This window comes from Labrus mixtus, chromosome 5, assembly GCF_963584025.1.
Source record: "Labrus mixtus chromosome 5, fLabMix1.1, whole genome shotgun sequence".
Taxonomy (NCBI): domain Eukaryota; kingdom Metazoa; phylum Chordata; class Actinopteri; order Labriformes; family Labridae; genus Labrus; species Labrus mixtus.
The window spans coordinates 27,290,202-27,311,220 of NC_083616.1; the positions used below are offsets into that span (position 1 = coordinate 27,290,202).

The following is a 21,019-nucleotide window of genomic DNA, read 5'->3' on the forward strand; positions in this document are numbered from 1 at the left end:
GTCCAAAACGGCCGTGTAGGGACAACTTAAAACGGCCTACCTTCTCTGGTCCAAACAAATCCAGAGCATTCAGGACCAGAATCTAAAGTTAGAAGGAGGACATACTGGCTGCTGCATTGTTGTCAGAGAAGCCAGCACTTCAACATAGCATGTTTCCTTAATGTCTGATCAGATAGTAAGATCACTTTATCATCTCACTCTCTACACATCTTACTGACTGATCCTTTAAATATCTGGAGCTTTTTGTTTTCATTTTTTTTGTTGTCCTTCTTCATTACATGTCATCTGTATTACAATTTATATTAAGGACAAAAATCTGTCACGAAGGGCCTTTTCCTACAGAAAATGTGTTTATCTAATAAAGGAGTCAGAGACGAAGCTTACTAATGTTCCTTAAAATGAAAAAGAAAACCTCTTCCATGACTTCGACAGTCAGCCATTCATATAATCTCCTCTTTGAATTGTAGGAGGGATTTTTCATTTAAAAGTTATCAAAGTACTAGTAGATAATATTTATATGGCACAGTAGCCACAGCCATTAGTACCACAGGCACTAAAAAGTGAAGTTAAAGGATGATGCCCCCCTAATGGAGTCTAGACCCTGGTGGTGGTGATAGAAGAATGCAGGATTAGGTTACCGGGGTGCAGCCATCGCACTGAAGTGACAAACTGATTGGGGAAAAGAGAGAACCGATTTTTAAATTCGACCGCACCGGGATGATTGGTCGGGAGAGGTTGTGGCAGGATCTGGTTGGTTGATTACTTAAAGAGTAAACGCCCATAATCAGCGGTTCACCAGAGCAGGGAGACGGAGGGAGTGGTAGAGAGGAGGGGCTAAGTTGAGTGAAGAATAATGGATGAATGTGAGAGAGAATATAATCATTCTTGAACTCATGCTGTGCTCCATTTCTGCAACAAAAAAAATCCTGTGTAAGTTCCTTTTTCACAGTAGTTCATGCATTTATCGACGGTACTTTTCAAGGAGAAGAAGGGAATCAAACAGCCTCTATACATGGGGTGTGTGCACTAACCACTAGGCTAATTTCTACTGGGGTTTTTTTGCCACTAAAATGCCCCACTTGACTCAGCAAGCAACATTCGTTTATCTAATCAGCCCTCAGGGATGTCAAAGTTGATGTGGTGTCTGGTGGCGTTTCTAAAGAACCAGGATTTATCTCCATAACGCTGAACACATTTTTGATGATTGACAAATTGAAGCCACCTGTGTGTATATTGTCTGTCACAAGATAACTACCCAGGATCCTTTTGGCTAAAAAATGTTCAATACTTTTTATTTCAAAGTATTTATACAATGCATCACTTGTCTTATCTTGAAATTGACCACAGGCTTCCCTGGAACTTAGAATGAAATTGGTATTTGCCCTAGGTGTGTTGTTGGTGTACGTGGCCTCGTCATGTTTGGTTACTGGAGTGTTTAAGGGCTGGTCTGTGTTTGGTTCAGCAGCTCCACACCGAAGGGCGGAGGAGATCATTCTGCTTTATTACCATCCTCTCTCTCTTACAGATAGTATCAGTTTGGTTGTCTTCCTGCTGCTAAAGATTTAGTGACATTTTCGTCTCTGTTTGTCAGAGGTTACCATTATTATCTTTACACCCGGGGCATCTTCACCATGAACCTGCTGACTGCTTCTCTGTTGTTCTGTGCCATGATGGCTCTCACCCAAGCCTTCAGTAAGTAAATACTGGTTGTGGTGGATATCATTTACTAAACTGCTGATTCTTATTTTTTATTTTACTTTATGTTGCAACAATAAATGAAGTACAGCCCGTAGCCTGTTAGCTTAGAAAGCTAGCTTGGCACTATCCAAGATCTGCTCCCAGGCACCTCATATGCTCAAATTGTATGTCTTGTTTGTTTTAATCCATACAAGAACCTTTATGTAAGAGTGGCTTGCTTTTGGACACTTATGTTCTGGACTGGCTTTGACTTTTGACTGGAGGGGGCCCAACTTGGGCGCTGACTTATGCAGGCGTGGCATGAAGTTTGTGGGCACACAGACGCAAATAAGCTACAGTTTTGTTCTCCACTATAATCACATCTTTAGAGTAACACCAGAGAATGGAAAACATATAAATCGCCATATGTTCATCTTTGAGGACAGTAGAGTGTTACTGATCCATCCAAATAAAATTAGCATCCACATGGGTTTGACTGGTTTTGATGATTTATAATAATTTTTGTTTTCAAAGTGAATTAAATAACAAATGACAAAAAAAAACAGATATGGATCAAAAACTGAATGATAAACTTTCAATTGTCCAGTTTAAACAGATCCAGAAAGTCCCAGGTTATCATGGTTGGTGTTTCTTCCATATAGTCAATTTGATTTTTTTGGGAAAAAAACACAACTTTTTAAAAATGTTTCCTTGCAAACACATAGAAAAATAACGCACTTACGCATGTTATTTATGTGATTGAACCCTCTCTTCTGTGTCTGTTCTCCCAAGTATGTCCTCCAGGCTGGATAAAGTACGATATTCGTTGTCTGCTCTACGTTCCAGAAACTAGGACTTGGTCTGATGCTGAGGTAATCAGGGGGATTCCTTGTTCAGGGTCAATTTTTAATTTTTTTGCAGTAACTCTGGTGTCAATTTTTTTTATTGTTGACATATATTTCTGGGTCTTGTAGCCACGAGACAAACTGAAAAAGCTTAACGTAATCCTCAGAGACAAATGTGCCTGACTAAGTCTTTACTTTTCATGTAAGTAGTAACCAGTAGCTTTATTCAATACATTTTATAAGTAGCTTGCACTAACGGTGCTGACTGTTGTCTGTCAGTCGCACGCTAGCTAAAGTTAGCCACAGAGCTAGGATGTATTGCTGTTGTTTGCAGCCGCAGTCAGAAGCTCGATCCCCCTCTCTTCTGCTGTCTCTCATTGGCTGTTGTAGGTACCGACTTTATCATCCAGATTCTACAACTCATGATTAATATGAATGATATTTGGGGATGGCTATTATGAGTTATAAGCTGTTTTGGCAGTTTAAAACTGGACTCCTTACGTGACCAGATAATCTCTGCTGAATGACAGGACCGACCTCGGGCCCAACACAGATTCTTCTCCTTTAGTCGGGAAGATGACACAGTTATAAATCAGACATTTTCCCCTGTAGTCTGAGCCTGGCACAAGTGACCTTTTTGTTAATGAGTCAGATAACTTTCTTTTACCTTTAACAGCCAATGTATGGCTTTCTTCAGACCCACCATTGACAGAGAGGGTAAGCTAAGGATTTTCTGCTCCTATGTTGCCTCAGCACTATGGGGGGCAGAGCTTTCAGCTGCCCTGCTCCTCAGCTCTGGAACTCTCTGCCACCTGACATACGCAACATTGACTCTCTCTCCATTTTCAAATCCAGACTCAAAACCCATCTGTTCAAGGTCTCACTCTAACATTTTAGCTGTAATTACACTGTCCTACATTTCATTTCTTTTTTGTATGCTGATTTTATCCATCGTTGTTTTTTAAATGTTGACTGTTGTACAGTGTCCTTGTGTGTCCAGAAAGGCGCTTTTAAATAAAATGTATTATTTTTATTATTGTCATGAATGGGTTAGTTTTTTGTGTTATTTAGGGACAGTGTTTCCAGACCTTTTTTCCTTGGCGTCCCCTCTACTTATAACAACAGAACGGTTGTTACAAGTAGACCTACCAAGACCCACACAATAAGTGGTGTAAAAAATGTGCATCAATTTCAACTGTTTTCATTGAAAAAACAGCCTTCTGAACTTGTTAATACCAACGGACCTTTGTATAAACAATTCAGTGAGTTTTTCAGATTCAGATTCAAAGATTCTCCTGAGTTGAAGGTGTGTGGGAGTGTATTCCAAAGAGTGGGGGCTAAAACAGCGAAGGCACAAATTAGAGCTGGGGATGGAAAGTCGGCCAAGATTAGTTGATCTGAGTAGACGAGGGGTGGGATATGGTACGAGGAGGAAATGTAGCTGGGGGCGAGGTCGTGCAATGCTTTGTATGTAAGTAACAGGATTTTGTGGTGGATTCCGAATTTTACTGGAACTGGAATGAGACCTGGAGTCTTTTAGTCTTCCTCACAGGAGCTCTTAAATGTCGACCTGAGGGTCAAAGGTCAAACTCACTCTGAAGTGGGTGATTTGAGTAAACAACTATAGCCTTAGCTCTCCTCAGGACCTGCTTGTTATAAAGGGTCAGAAGCCGCAGCCCGACACCTTCCTGAGATTTTCTACCTGTTTTTACAACCCCCCCCCCCCAAGGAAAATGAGCCCAAAGATAGACAAAAAGGTAACAATCTGAGGGTGTAACTCGGAAATACAAGAACTTTTAGTCAATCTCATTTTACCAATCACATTTTTTTAATGGATGATGTTGCAGTCATTACAGCCTGTTTCACTGATGCTGGCTGAAGAAAACTACTGAATCCATTCCCAGAATCTTATTAGTTAGTTAGACCTCAGACCAAAACTATTCTGCATTTGCTTGCCTACCATTTATTTTATCGCCTCTCATCCTGTGTCCTCATAATCAGGTTTGTTTTTGCACTGTAGAGTCACTGTCAGTCCATGAATGGAGGCCTGGTAGCTGCACTAAAGAATCAATTTTCTGAAAATATCGATGACATCATGGAGCAGATTGGTCCTGAGATTCCTCAACTCTTGGTCGGAGGCTGTAATACAGATGTATGTTATTCACTTGAGGCCTCAAAGTATTTTAATTTTTCTTTCATTATTATTCATAAAATAATTTTATAATCTGCTTTGCCTCACAGAGCTCCTCTTGGGACTGGTCTACATTTGGCTGGTACGGAGCACCCAGGAACCCCAGCTGTATAAAGAGAACCTGTGAAGGTAAATCCCTCCACCTGAACGACATTAAGATTTGTGATACAATATTAAATTCCCAAAACACTGAATTGATTTTTGTTTAATTCCTTCCACATAGAGATATTTATACTAATGCAGGCGTTTATTAAAGGTCACATATTCCCCACCTTTTCAACCAGTGTAAATAAGTCTCAGAACTCCTCAAAACATGTGTGTGAAGTTTCTTGTTCTAAATCCACTCTGATCCTGTATTTGATCATGCCTATAAACCCCTCTATTTCAGCCTTGCTCAGAACAGGCTGTTTCTGTGTCTGTACCTTTAAATGTAAATGAGCTGTGTCTGACCACGCCCCCTCTCTGGAAGGGCTCGGGTAGCTCGGGCTTTCTCGCTCCATGTCCTATTGTTTACGGTGAGAAGGCAGACTCAGAACAAACACCTAGCTGTGGGAGTGTCACCCACCTGGGGGAGGGGTTACTGCCCTTTGTGATGTCATGAAGGGAAATCTATGGGGCATATTCAAACAGCCTGTTTGAGCACACATTTTCTGAAAAGTGGAGCAGGCAAAGGATGGAGAGGATGGACTTTTTTCATCCTTGGGGGGTTTGTAGATAGACATCAGTGTGTGAATGTGTAGGTGTGACCTGCAGTATAAAAGCGCTTTGAGTAGTCAGAAGACTAGAAAAGAACCATACAAGCTCAAGTGAATTTACCATTTAAGAGGAGACCTTTTCTATATAGACATTACTACCATATTTCCGTACTTCTGAAGGTGGGGCGACAAACAGTCTTGATGACCCCCATATTTTAGAGCCAGAGCTCCTCAAGCTCATCTTCAAGCGTTAATCAAAATAATTGGACTTTTCAGCTCTTCTTGCTTATACGGTTTTGTACCTAGTTTAATAAATAAGAAAACATAATATATCATTAACTGTTCATGAATTATGTTTAAAAGAATCAAAATAAAGTGGCTCATATTTGAGCTGAATTCTGTACAATGTATGAAGACACATTTACTATGACTAAATGTCTGCTCAAGCCCTGATACTGATGATCGTAAGACAGGTGGACAGGTGTCTGTTGTGTTAACTGACTCTAGTGTGTGTGTGTATATTTTACAGGATCATGGGAATGCATCGATGCAGTACAGTGTAAAGATGAACTGCCTTCCATCTGCAGTATAACTCTCATGTAATCCCTGAGCTTAAAGAGAAGCACAGACACAGGCTGACGTGTCTTTGTGCCATCAGTCTCTTCTGCAGGATTACCTTTTCTTTCTTTCTTGTGTTCTGCACATTAAAACCTTAAGCATTGAAAAGGCTGATGATCTTTTTGCCTCATTTTTAATCATGTTCAAAATATCATGAAATGGGACTGAGCATAAGGATACACTTTCTTGGCCCTGGCACGGATGAAAGAGGTTTGCTTGGGCCAAGGTACAGTTGTATATAACAAATAACGCTCCAGGATTCCATTTCAGGTACATTTACGACATAACCCTGTTTCCAGTTGGTTATATCTAGCTTCTACAGTTTAATTTGACCCTGCTCTGTAAATCATTAAGAGTTAATTGACAGTTTACTTTAATCTGATTGAGTTGCTTCCCTTCAGCCCCCCCACCCTATCACACACACACACACACACACACACACACACACACACACACACACACACACTGAAACATGTTAATCTCTGCTGTAAAAACAGGCTTTTTTGAATGAGTGTGTATGTGACTTCCTGTGCTTCTGCAGACAGCCTCTAGTGGACACTCAACGAACTGCAGGATTTTGTACTTCTGCATCGGCTTAATTTTTCAACACCAGAGGTGCCCCCACCATGACTTTTCATCCTAATTCAAAATTCAGACATTAAGAAAATTAAAGCCAGGTTCCTAGAGTTCCACCAGAGGGCAGCACAGCCCTGGTTTAACCCATGGCAGGCACAAGGCATGAGAACACGAGGATCTGAAAGACAGAGACAAAGGTAAGTACACAATAAAACAGGAAATGACAATAAAACCAAAACATGACTTTAGGTAACTTGACGGTGTCAAGAGGTACTAACAACAGGTAGAATATGTGATGCCTGAGTATGCGTACCTGAGAGGCATTGGATTACGGGGGGTGAGGTACGGGCAAGGCAGGAAGTGACGAAGAGCAGCAGCAGAGGAGACCTAAGGAAGGAAACAGCAGTGGCAACATGTTTTCTCCGTCTATCAAAGGTTACCATCTTCATCTCTACATCTCCACCATAAGCCTGCTGAACGTGGCTGTGTTTATGTGTGCCACGATGCTTCTGACTCCAGCTTTATTTTAACGTAAATGTCGTTACAATAAATGGCTTGTTCGCGCACTCCAGCTTCTTAAGCGTGAATATGTGCTGGTGTTTTTTCTTCTCCTCTATTTTTCTTTTACCAAACAACAATATTAACATTGAAATGAATTGTTACTTGCAGCCATGTTAACTTAGTTATCCTCAATCATTTAACAAATGAAAGTACGCCTGGGCAATATGACCAAAACCGTATCACAATAAACAATTTCATATCAGTCGATAATTATCACGATAAATGTTAGATAATTATTATTTTTTTAATGTCAAGGCTGATTTTGGCTCCTGGAAAAACCAGATGGTTGATTATGGTTAACCTTCTTTCCTGTCAGAACATGACAAACTCTACTTGAACAGAGGAACATTTCTGGAAAACTCTGATATAACAGTTTGCAGCGGGCAAGTAACTTCCACCAGATGCGTGTTCGATCCGTCTCTGCTCTGTTACGGCAGCGGAGCTGATCGGTTTTCATTTTATTCAATGTATGTGCTTCCACTGAGACACAAAAGCTTCTATTTTTGCAGTAGCACGACGCATCAATTTAGCAAAGAAAAGAACAAGCGGGACGGGAAGTCAGACACCGATACAACATTAAAACATCTGGTTTATTTTCCGTTTGGTGATTTATTTCCTTCTGTGTTCCGCCATATTGTTTCAAATGGCGGAAAAGTTGCCCGTTTTAGCCACACTTATCTTCGGCACAGTTAACAGAGCACTTTACTCTGTTTTATGTCGGACTGTAAACATCCAAAATGTCTCCAAACTCCTGAAGTTGAACGTCCTTTACTGTCAACGATGTCTTCTCCTCTTTTGAGCCGGTAGGCTCTGCGTTTTCTTCAGTGTCGCTATCGCTCATTTCAGCTGTGTTTTCATTCCAAAGTTGAACTATTACATCAAATATTAGTTGTGCAGCAACAAACCACCTTGTTTAACTGTCCATCCAGGTTTTCCTTTAGGAGGAGGCAGAAAATGTATTTTATTTTAATTTCATATTGATTCCTTTTTGCAAAATAAGTAACAATATGACAAAGAAAAGACCAGATATGGATCAATACCTGTTGTTCTACTGTCCACTGTCACATGAGTAAAAAACGAAGAAGGTAAAGATCTGACTGTAGAGCCAAAGAGAATTGCGTTTAACAAAACATAAATCTTACACCTGCAGAATAAACCAAACAAGGAGCGGCCACATGGAATAAATACATAAATGAACACCAGTAGGTAGACGTAATGAGCCGACAGAAAGGAAGGACCACAGAGAGTAATGCTGCATTCAGGTGCTCCTCGGAGGGTAACAGTTTCCGATTTTAGAAGTGGTTCTTCACGAGTTTTCAGTTCTGAAAGTCTGAATGTTGTAACAACAACATCGTGGCTACAAAGAAGATGTGTGAAATGTCTCTCTTACAAGATTGTTGTTTTTTTTTTAATTTATTTTGGGGCTTTTTACCTTTATTTGATAGGACGGTGGATAGAGTAGGAAACAGGAGAGATCTAGTGGGGAATGACATGTGGGAAAGGAGCCACAGGCCGGACTTGAACCTGCGGTCCGCCCGCTTGGAGAGCTATAGCCTCCTAAATGGGGTGCCACCTAACCACTAGGCCATCTGAGCTCCGTTCCAAGTTTATTTGAGCATAACATTGATGTGCAATAAGTGAATAAAAGGTATCCTCACAATAAAAAAGCATAATTTACCTGCCATGTGTTGATGACTATGACGTCAAGTTTTTGGGTTGTTGTTGACTTGAGCAGGCGTTCATTTGCATTTTTCAACTCAGAAACATTTTTTTCTGATGTGTCCGACACCACATAAATGCAGGGGTTAGTACACACTTTGGTAATCAGACACAGGTGAGACTAATGACAAAGGTGAAGACAATCAGAGTGAGAGGCACACAATCATAAAGGTGGGAAAAACACACTAGGGCAGGAAGTGAAAGATTACATTTTGAAATAATCAAGTGGCACCCTCCGATGTTGAAGAATGAAGCAGAGGCTGAAGTGTGAAATCCTGCAGTTCATCGAGTGTCCACTAGAGGCTGGCTGCAGAGGCCATGAAGGAACATACACACTCATTCTAAAAAGTCTGTTTTTACAGCAGAGATTAACATGTTTACAGCCTGGTTCAAAAAACCAAATAGGTGTGATTAGCTCATGTCTCGATCGGCACACACTGTACGGGGGGTGAATGTTTTGATGACTCGTCCGTTTTGATTTGATGAAGGATAAGAGTTATTCACAATAAGGCGCGTAGCTGATTTGATTGACAGCTGGGCGTGGTGTAACGTTTTGTCAGGAGACTTAAAACCCGCCTCAGCTCCAGCTCTCAGCCTGTCGTTAGGTTGACTGAAAGTTAGGTTGAGACAGCATTTCCAGCATGAGCCTCCAGCACCCCCTGCAGGAACAGACGGGGGACGTCACTCAGGCTTCATCGAGTCATAATTAGAGTCTATTGAATTAACCCAACAAAAATATACAAGGGATACAAAAAATAAAAAAATATGAACTAGGACAAAATCCTGACCGTCCACCTCATAAAGCTGAAGTCCCCTCTTCCAGTTTAATATGTTTGGAATTTGAATCACTTGTTTTATTCGGGGAGATATGTGCCTGACTAGCTGTATCTCGTCGTAAGCAGGTGCTGCCTGTAGCCTCATATTAACAGAGATACTCGAGAGGACTGTTAATCTCTTTTAGTGACTACTCTGATCTGGGGTACTATGTCTTGGTCTCAGTTAGTGTGGTCTTGACTACAACACAAATGCAGTGATTATTTAATGTTCCTTTGTCGAACTCATACAGATGGATTTTCTTTATAGACCTTCAGATTGTACAAGAAAATATCACTTTATTAAATGTTCCTGTCTGTGATAATTTCATCTCTCCTCTGTTTGTCTTCCAAAGATAACCACATTGGAGGCTGAAATCCACAACGTCCTGAAGAATTTCATGAAGCTTGACAACCCAGACGGGAAAGAGGAATCCGAAGACGTTAATGTTGAATTCATTTTTTAATCTGATAAGTTAATTCACTCATGCATGTCAGTGTTTCCCCTACCATTAAATTAGGGGGGCGGCCCGCCCCCCCCAACAGCCTCCGCCTTGAAGGTCAAGTAAAAATATATATATATATATTTTTGGGCTTTTTGTGCCTTTATTGTAGGGATAGGATAGTGGATAGAGTGGGGAATCAGGGAAAGAAGTCATTTAAGGATACCTTTCCGATAGAAAAGGACAGCTGTCATTAAAAGTAAGCCATGAACACCAAGATTCCTGTAAACCTAGGGGAAACACTGCATGTTTAAAGAAGCAATAACTCTGACACCACAGCATTTAAAATAGGTACTGCCGTGCAAATTCAAAACATTGGTTAGAATGGCTCCACAGTTATTTTTGTAGTTTGCCTCAAACAGGCAGTTTTGACATTGTGTTTGTGTTGGTGGTGGTTTGGTTCTGAGTGAGTTGTGCAGGGAGTGTCATTAAAGGGTTGTCATCATGGAAGCTACTTCCTGTTGCTCCACTTATTCAGCACACAACACTATTTATTTTAGTCAGCCAATACACGGACATCAAAGGTGGTGTGATGTAAAGAAATATTTGCTAACTGAAGACAGGTGCCCTTCCCATTTTACACCTGACAGAGTTGTCACGTTTACCACCAGCGCTCACGTTGTTTAAATTGCAATTTTACTTGCCTACTGATTATCGACAACGACTGCTCCTTAGACCATCTTAACTTAGTCTATAGTCTGTGCACAGGAAGTTTCTGCAATGAGGAGGAAACATTAGAAAGACAGGCAGACATAGGTGAGGTCACAACACGCTTTAACTAAGTTTGTTCCACAGACACAGGATGCACAACACACTTACTCCACAGATTAATATCAGTGCCTTGATGACTATTCAAATGGAGGTTAAGGGATTTGTAATCGAGGATGGATGTCCTAGTGGCTGCTTATTGAACTACAACGCTTCAGGTCAGAACACTTACCAAACCAAGCAGTATCCAGCTGCAGCCCTCGAGCGGAAGCTTTCTTTGTGACACACGTCGGTGCTGTGACCAAGCGGCAACCTGGGTGAACGGCAGGATTTTTCACTTGTGATTGGCTTCAGTTGTCAACACCTGGTTGCCGCTGGTAAATTGCACATGAACACCTGCTCAAGTCTGAACAACAACTCGCTAACTCAGAAAATAATTAGGTGCCCGACATGACACTACAATCGTCATCACGAGGGGCAGAAAATGTTTTGTCAATGTTAACATACTTTTTTATTAATTCACGTATTGCACATCAACGTTTTGCTCAAATATAACTTTTAACCTCTACATTTCACTGATCTTCTTCGTAGCATCAACGCTGTTTTTTTGCTGTTGTTACAACATTCAGACTTTCCGAACTGGAATCACGCAAACACACAGACGTCGGAAAAAAACGACTTCCCAACTCGGAAATTTGCACCGCCCGAGCAGCACATGGATGCAACAACGGATCCTGTGGAAACTGCCAGTAAGGACACCCGTAACTGGGCTTGTAAGGAGTGAAGCCTTAAAGAGACAGTACCTGAAATCTCCTGTGACAAAGGAGGTTTTCACAGACACCAGGGTGAGATAAATACGTTTTCTGAAATGTAAATCATGCAAAGCTGCTACAGAGGATCACAGAGTGAAATTATTATGATATGAACATACTAGGGTCTGTTTGAAAATCTTGGTGATGCAATTGGTCAACACACAAAAACACTGCCCACATTTAAGCAAACTTTATAAATGTGACATAATGCAGTAAGGCAGTTTGATGATGACATGACATCTGAGCTAAGTTATATACAGCTCTGCAGTTATGAGTGGTTACAAAACAAGTACACACTGTTTACACAATCTTTACAGCATTCAACAACAGAAACAAAGACGAGTACAATTTCTAGCAGGACTCCCAACAGCATCTGTTTTGTGTCCTTCTGGTGCAAAGTTTTAGTCAAGTTCAGCTTAGGACACAAAAAAGGTAATTTCAAAATCAGAATTAGCACCAAAAAAATCAAAGACTATTCTAAAGCACCAGAATGAAAAACAAACATAATAGAAGTTAATCTTTACAAGAAGTTTAAGAAACTGGTGAAGTCCCTAAATCATTTTATGTCTTCTCAAAGTTGTTAAATTAAATTAACGGTCACCTCGGTAACCAGTAAGTCATGCCGTCAGACAGACGAGCAATAAAAGAACAGAAACTCTGTCATTTGAGGAAAATAGAAAAACTAAAGGTAAAATAAGGTACAAGCATTGGGTTGCACCACCTTTTGGCAACTTCCAAACAAGCAGCAACCTCTGGTCTTAAAAAACAGAAGCCAATGCACAAGTGAAAAAAACTGCAGTTCCTCAAGTGTCCACATTAACACCTCATATTAAAATGTCCTTTTTGACAGCAAATAACATGTTAGCAGATACAGAAACTGTTTTGGTCTCAACAGCTCATGTCTTTATCGGCACACACTGTACGGGGGATGTTTTTTTTAGAATTCATTTGTTTTAGTAATATTAAAGGAGCAGTATGTAACTCTGACACCTAGTGTTTAAAATGGGTACTGCACTCAAAATTAAAAACATAGTAGAGAGCTGTCTCCCCCCGCCCCCTCCTCTCTAGAGTCGATGCTCACTCAGGTCACCATGTGGTGGACTCTGAAGCTTCAGTGTTTATCCAGCTCTGCATGGGTCTGTAAACCTTTCTGTGTTCTAACCTCTCTCCATTTTTCAAAAGCATCTCCAATATTGATCCTAGTTTGAGCTATCTGAACCACTTCTCTTGCCCGCTTCCATCGCTGCAACACCTGTTGGTTTGACCTGATAACTGCTCTCATATCTGGCAAACCGAGGGGTGTCCAAAACAGCTGTGTGGGGGTGACTTTTTTTTTACGTCACTCATATACATCAGGAGACCCCTCGCAGTCCTCCTGAAATGATCTAGATACTTTCAGGAGTGCATATTTGATAACGGCTCATGATACAATGCAATGTTTAATTTAAAAAGGGGAAAAATTTGACTACATACCAGATAGATGATGGAGTTACAAAAAGCTGGTGCAACCCTAGTCCGTAACTTTTAACATAACTTAACAATTACTCAACATCTAAACTCACCAAAGTCCCTTAATGCTGCCCACATAACTTTTCTTTAACCAAATTATCAAAGACACTAGTAACTGTAATCTTCATTCTTCTGCAGCATCTCCAACGTTTGTGTTCAAGCACATGATGCGGAGTTGATCTCAGTAGCTGCAAAGAAAAAAAAACAATGTAAACAACACTTGTAAAAAGTATGGATCATTAAATTAATAATTTGAAGTTATTTTTTTCAGGTCTGTTTCTTCTTCATTGTCATATTGAAGGAACTACACGGTGTAAAGATGTTCATCCACATATATATATATGTAAATATTAAATATAATACTTTGTCAACTATGTCTGGAGCCGATCCCAGCTGTCATGGGGCGAGAGGCGGGGTTACACCCTGGACTGTTCACCAGCCGATCACAGGGCTGACATATAGAGACAGACAACCAGCCACACTCACATTCACACCTTTTAGAGTCACCAGTTAACCAAACGAGCACATCTTTAGACTGTGGGAGGATGCCGGAGTACCTGGAGAGAACCCACACATGCACGGGGAGAACATGCAAACTCCACACAGAGAGGTTCCTGTCAGACAGGGATTCAAACCAGGAACCTCCTCGCTGTGAGGCAACAGCACTAACCACTGCACTGTGCAGCCCAGATACTTTTAAGGAAAACCCCAGTTGAAATATTTTTCCCCTTATCTCTTGTCTATCGAATACGGAAGCGTGTTGCATTGATTTTGGGGGAAACTTCTGCCTGGTTTCTTGTTATAACGAGAAAATGACCCTCACATGTATAAACAAAATGTTGAAAGATACAGCTTTGTCTACAGGGGTCATCAAAACTGACACAGACCAAAAGTTCCTCACAGGACCTTTAAGTAATAGTACAATAAATGTGGGCTAGCTGAACTGATGGCACACTATAGACTTTGTAGATGTACTTCATAACAGTAAAATAGTTAAACAGGACCCAAAGTAGATGGAAGCATTTCTTACGATGTTGTGGTGCATCCGGAGATGTGAGCGGCGGTGCCGGTGTACTGGACGTCACAGCGAACCACGTTGTTGTTAAAGTTGGACTCTGGAACCTGCTGCCTGGGGTTCACGGTTACCTGCCGGGACGACACGATGAATATCACACAAGAGGGAGGGATGCTATACTGAATATCTGCACGCCTAAGAAGTATATGTATATTTTTCTTTTTCTTTGTTTTTTTGCTGAGTCATGTTCATATATAACAGCTGTCATTTCCCGGAGACGTCACACTCAGTGGGATAGTAGTGAAGTCAGTTTGAAAATGGTTAAACACGTTCCTTCAATCAAATGGGCTGATGAATTTGATCAAATACAGATTACCACTTGTACTTTACAGATTCCACAGATACCTGGAAGTGAATGGAAAACACAAATGATCTCCACAGACCTTGAGGATGTATTTTCCAGGCGAGACGTCAGTGATGTCGATCCACTGACAGTCGATGTCAGCGCTGTAAGTGTCATAACAACCGGGACTCAAACCCTGTAGGTAAACATATCAATAGAGGTGGGTAAAAAATGGTTTTATGTAGAAATCGAGATTCTTAACAAGATTTTAAATCGATTCATAACTTCTAAAAAACATTTTTTTCTGGGCTGATCAGTCACTCCATGCTAAGTGCTAAGGCTAGCTCTTTAAGTAGAATGCCAAATGGAGCAGCAAGAAATTCAGCCAGTCTCACAGATAACTGGAGTAGATCATGAAGTATGGACAAATTCAAAAATAGACTTTGAATCCATGAATCCAGAATCGTTTTGAATCAAAAATAGATTCTGAATCAAAACGTAACCCCAAGAATCTAAATTGAAACGATAGACACCCTTGGATTCCTAGTCCTACATATCAATATGCATTAAATCACCACAGTGCATGCTCTACACATTTGAATTGCATATAGGGGCTATGTGGTAAGGTAGATAGTATCTGTGCCGTCACTACCTGGCTTGCTCCCATAAATTGAGCCTGTGTCTGTTGAAGAAGGAAATGCTGTTTGGTTTTATCTCGTCTCAAGCCCTAATGCACTGTGGCGCTCAAGCGCTAAGCACCTGATGTCTTCAAAGTTCTTTAGGGTTCAGTCTTTAGGCTTACGGGCGAAGATTGGGATTGGGCTACAAGTCCAAATGGTCACTTTTAGCTCCGGAGAAGACCCAACTACTGGACTCTGGGCTTCTTGTACATTCAAGAGGCCAATGGGTGATTTCAGGTACTCTATAGTTCGTACCTGAGTGTGTGAGGTGCAGGCAAAGCGGCGGTAGTATCCCGGGTCACAGGAAGTGTCTTCAAGACAGAAGCTGGCCTTGTGGCCCTCGGCTACCTGCGCGTGAGTGCTCGAGTCCAGCAGCTCGTACAAGCTGAACTCGTCCATGCTGTGGAAGTGACTGAACAACAGACACAAATCCTTTGTGAAGACACTCTTTAAACAAACACACAAACCGGAAAGAAATGTTACACTGATGATGCTTAACGCTAGCAGCTACCTACTTATGACAGCTGTGCCACTCCCAGGAGTATCGAGGTTTACTGGGCAGGAAGTCAGCTGTTCCCTGGTTCTTCACCCTTTGCGTGAACCTCAACAAAACCCGGGTGTCATAATCCTGAGAGGAAGCAGCTGAACTGGAGTAGGACAAGGAGAGGAGATAATCAACATGTCAGGATTTTGATTACTGTTAACTTTATGTAAAACAAATAAAGCAAAATAAGAACCAACTAAGTGGATTATGTTACCACTGGTGTGCTGTTGGGACACATATATGCTCCCACACAGATGGAGCTTTTCATTCACACCTCATTTAAAGGAAGAATATGCGATTTTTCACACTTAAATGTAGCAGAAATCAAGTATATCCTCTGAAAATAACTCTGTGAGTCATGACTGTCTACAATGAGTGTGACACCCGAGTCCTGCTGTCGGCGAGGTTTTCCGAGCTTTCCAAGCCATAGCTTCACTTTGTTTACATCGTCGGGACGGCCGGCTGACTCCTCCCCTCACGTATAAAAGTTGTTTAATTGAGGGACTAGAGTAAAGAAGAATAACATACTGTACTCACTGATTAACTGTGTTTCTAGATCACGCTCATTTCAGGTAAATTTACATGCAGTGTGAAGATACGAGCATAATAAAGATCACTAGCATTAGCATGCTAACACAACAATGCAGGGCGAGTTGTTTTGGTTTCATGCTGGTGCTCAAGGGCGACATCTGCTGGATCAAAAAATTGCATATTAAATATTGCATATTATATTTAAAGGAAATAAGGGGAGGTAATAGCAAAGAAATTCCGAAATATAATACAAACATGTATGGTTGTTTGTTTTTCAGCACTTGGTTGCACCAGCTATGATTAAAGTTCGAGTCAGTAGCATTTTACGTTGCAGCTTGTAAACATAACATTCAAACTGGGCCCCTCCTCCTGGGCTCATCGCCCCCAGAAGCTCACACTCCCTGCAGGACGTAGTGTGTACATTTACTGCTAGCACAAGCTAACCAGTATTTAGCACCTGCCTGTCCAACAGATCGCAGTCCTACTCCACGTCCTCGGATGAAAGCCAACACAAGGTTCATACTTATTTTGGAACAGGCTTTATCCACTTGGCATTTCACCTCACTTTGAATATATTTTCTCTTCTTTGCCACTAAGTCCACGTCCATCATATTCTCCTGTTTGAAACGCGTCCAGTAAAAAAAAAAAAAATTCTATAATTGCATGTTTGAACTTTTTTTTAAAAGGAGCAATTTTCTCCCAGTGATTTAAATTAGCATTGAAGATTTGGGTGAATCTGAATGGACTGTTTTTATTCTGAAAACCTCCATATTTGGATACCAAAACAAATACATGTAATGAGAGTTACTGTGAGAGACTCAAAGAGCTTAAACAAGACTGTAATGAGTTCCTTTCTGAATAATCTAAAGAGGGTCGCCAATATCCAGGGCTCTGACTGGTACCAGGCCTTGGGTTGTTTCGATGTGGGCAGCGAAAACCCTTTCAGAAGCAAGACAGCACAAATCTGTGACGTGCAATCATTTTCGAGGCTTACGAGGCGAGGCAGTTCTCCTCAGCGGCACAGCGGAGGTTGTACATGGCCATCCTTTGGACATAAGAGGCGACCTGGATGTAGTATGGATCAGGAACCAGATCGGGGAGACCTGCAAACAACACAAGAAAACAAAACACATTTAAATAAGCACTAAAGCAATCCTCTGACGAGATACAGTACACAACACCGCCACCTGGTGGTCCTGAAAGTGACTTCCTGCCATACAGGTGCAAAACTGCATTCTGGTTCTGTTGCACATTTGGCTGTGTGTTTAAGGGCAACTTTGTATTAAGCTTAAGCTTAATACATCTTACATCTTATCAAGATAAAAGGATCACCCATAATTCTCTCTGGAGATTTGTCTGTATATAATCTCTATCTCTCACCAGAACATATCTTACTCTGGTGTAGAAGATATATCTGATACACAAGCTGAATGCATTTTTACAAGAACAAAATAATTCAGGCATTTGATTAGGATGCTTCATGGATGTTTCCATTTGGAGGTTTTCCAGGCACGCCCAACTGGGAGGAGACAGCTGGTAGACCCAGATTTCGTTGGAGGGAATATATATCCTGTCGGGTCCTCGGATTCCCCTAAGACCTGGAAAACGTTGCTGGCACTGCGACCCGACATCGGATAAGCGGAAGAAAATGGATAGAAAAATGTAGCCAAAATATCCCCTGTGACAGGTGCAAACAATTTACGCAACTGGAGCCAAATTTTGCAACAGCGATCAACTGGTGGGGTTTCAGGGCTGACGCCTCTTTTCCAATTTAATCAAAACACGCATTGAACTTGCCACAAATGTCAAAGATCCCTCATGTGGGTATAGTCCACAGCACAACAGATTCTGGTGACAGTTTAAAGCAGACGTTCAAGGTTATGGAAAGTATTAGCAAAGTCTGAGCCCTAGCTGACCTAGTCCAAGTAAAGACCAACGTTGGGCTGGGGACCCACCATCGAGGATCATTACATAATTTAGCCATAAGGCTCGGCCCTTGTCTTATTTCTAAGGATCCCCTTCACATTATGTCTCTCCTCTATGACTGATGTGCTACAACATGCATTTCATTGTCACTAACTTTGACTGTTAATCTGATATGACAGAAAGGATTCATACAGACACAGACTATATTTTGCCATACTCACCCCGCTTGCCCCAAAGGATTTCATTAGTCTTTGATGCTGCCTTCTGAGGAAGTCTACAGAAGTTATTTTATACCATGGGTTAAACCTTGAACTCATGTACTCAAATTAAATTTTTAAAAAAATTAAAACTCACACTAAATTAAAAATAAATAGGGCCAGGAAAAATGATGAAAAGAATCTCCCACTGAAATCTTGTTTGGATTTCTGAGAAGATTTTAACATCACTATGACCTCATAGTGGCGGTGGGGATGAGACGCTTGTAGATCTTTGCAGAGGGAAGAGAAATAAACACAAGATACCCGATGCTTATTTCAGAGGAATAACCCTTTGAATGAAGTCCTGCATTCCTCATGGTTGATTGTAACAGTAAAGTAATAAAAGCTCCAAACACTGTAATCAAAATCCATATTAAATTAAGACTAAATTTAATGACAGGCATGTAACCCAGAGACATCTGTCTTTGTTTATATGAGCATCAAAGATCACCAAGGGACTCAGCTTCATGAATAATTAGCCCATAAAAAAACGTGCATGTAGGATCCAGACCATCACAGTTTAATCTTCTTTACAGTTAACGGATGATGAAACTATAAACTGTTTCCAAAATAAAACATTTAATTCTGTTTACTTGAAATCTGTTTCTACGTGGATTACAATTAGTGTTGGACAAATAAGACTAACATCAATTTCTAATATCCAATTTCATTAATTTCTGAGTCTTTGTCTGATGATGTTCTTCCGGAAAGGTCATCAGAAAGTTATTTTCTCTTTACTTTCATGACAACAGAAAACAGAAAAAAAACAGGTGCTCTGCTTCTGGTCACTTCCTGTCAGCACCTGTGTGTCTGATCGGATTGAAGGCGTCCGGACGTTGTTTCCTCCTCTCTACTTTCTTATGTTGTACTTACTCTGTGATGTACATTGCTTAGGACAAAAGTGTCTTCTTAATAGAAAATTACAAAAACGTAAAGGACACAGTGGATTACCGTTCTGGTGGTAGCTGGTTCCGTATCCGTGCCGGTGGTGAGCCCTTGGTCTGGGTCTGTAGTAAGAGTTATAGTAGTTGTAATAGGGGTAATAGTTGGAATCCTTATACGGGTTGTACGGATCGTCCCCGACCATCATGTCCTCCCTTCTGACCGGTGCAGAGTCTCCTTCGCTGCCGGGCGCCGGTCGCTGCTGCTGACGCGTCAGTGCGCGTAATGCCGCAGCGCTGCTGGCGGCAGGGACCCGCGGGGAGCCCCGGGACGCTGCGGGGACCGTGTCGTTAGCGCTGCTGAGGACGACCACAGGGTTACCGCGGCGGGGTGACCCGACTCGCCTCCTAGCTGACGGACGGTATTGAGAGCCGCGGCTCAGGATGCTGAAAACCTGCCCGTTATGTTGCCATGTCAACCCCCGCCGGAGAGCATCATCATCACCTGTGGCCTCCTGAGCGCGAGCCCCGCATAGAAAACTACTGAGGAAGCAAAAATGTGCAAAAGACAGCAACAAGGTGTCAGGAGAGAGTTCCTTCATGATGCACAATAAATTATATTTATATATTAATTTTTTAAAAATGAACTATTTTCTTCTTCCAGCACACAGCAGCTCATCTGAAGAGTTTCTCTAAAGTGTTGCAGCTCAGCAGCTTCTACTGCTGTTACTGCAGAGAGAGAGAGAGCAAGGAGGAGAAGGGGGAGAGAGGAGGAGTTGAACGTTTTAAACCTCAAGGTGGTTTTGGATGCACCCTTTGACTCATTTGGTGTGACATTTATTCTTCCAGGAGTCAACAACAGATGTGATATAAGAGTCAACTTTGGAAATCTGCAAAAATGTGCCACGGTCACTCCATCAAGTCTGATTTGTTTGTTCTTTTTCTGCACCTAAATAACCCCGATAGAACTTTGCAAATGCACAGAAGAGTTTGGAAACAGTTGCAATGGATGAAATATAATCAGTGTTTGAACAAAGTGGGAGAAGAAGGGACTGTTTGGTTGAGCAACCACAAGTCCTGAAAGGTTGATTAAAAAGTTTGCCATTCTGCATTTTTGCTTTCAGAAGTCAGCGTCCTGAAGGGACCCCACATAGAGAGATTTATTTTGTAGTAAGTAAACTTTGTTTATATGGAACTTTTCACAGACAAAGGTCACAACGTGCTTTACAACAACACAATTAAACATAAGTAAAAACTAAAGGGCATGAGAATTGGAGCCGTGGGGGAAATTTGTGCATTACAGCAGCTCCAGAAAACAGGAGACGGGAATATAATTATTAAAAATAAAAATAGAAGTTAAAATCAAATCAAACATATTTACATTCAGTTAAATAAAAAAATACAATAATGTATAATTACACAGTAACTACACAGGAAAAGGGTTTTGTTCTTAAAAAAACACACAGTGTGTAGCATGAGGTGTTGATGCTGTTAAAGAGTCTGATTAAACAGTCTGACTGCAGATGGGATGAACGACCTGCAGTAGCGCTCTGTCTTGCAGTTCCAAACACTGCAGTTCTTCCGATGTCTACTTGAGTCTGGCTCCCAAAATGAGT

At 41.2% G+C, this 21,019-nt stretch overlaps 2 protein-coding genes across 2 annotated transcripts; one reads left to right on the forward strand and one right to left on the reverse strand.

The window, feature by feature from the left end:
- The first annotated feature begins 1,316 nt into the window (after window positions 1-1,316).
- On the forward strand, window positions 1,317-6,134 carry LOC132974881 (type-2 ice-structuring protein-like). Its single transcript, XM_061039184.1, has 5 exons — window positions 1,317-1,692; window positions 2,470-2,549; window positions 4,543-4,674; window positions 4,764-4,842; window positions 5,938-6,134. Exons 1-5 carry the CDS (start codon window positions 1,632-1,634, stop codon window positions 6,009-6,011), a joined length of 426 nt encoding a protein of 141 aa, XP_060895167.1. The 5' UTR covers window positions 1,317-1,631; the 3' UTR covers window positions 6,012-6,134.
- Window positions 6,135-13,067: 6,933 nt separating this feature from the next.
- Window positions 13,068-20,156, reverse strand: LOC132974856 (protein-lysine 6-oxidase-like). The gene is made up of 7 exons (XM_061039156.1): window positions 19,474-20,156; window positions 17,334-17,442; window positions 15,780-15,911; window positions 15,520-15,676; window positions 14,685-14,780; window positions 14,257-14,372; window positions 13,068-13,414 (listed from the first exon to the last, which is right to left on the reverse strand). Exons 1-7 carry the CDS (start codon window positions 20,003-20,005, stop codon window positions 13,408-13,410), a joined length of 1,149 nt encoding a protein of 382 aa, XP_060895139.1. The 5' UTR covers window positions 20,006-20,156; the 3' UTR covers window positions 13,068-13,407.
- Window positions 20,157-21,019: the final 863 nt, after the last annotated feature.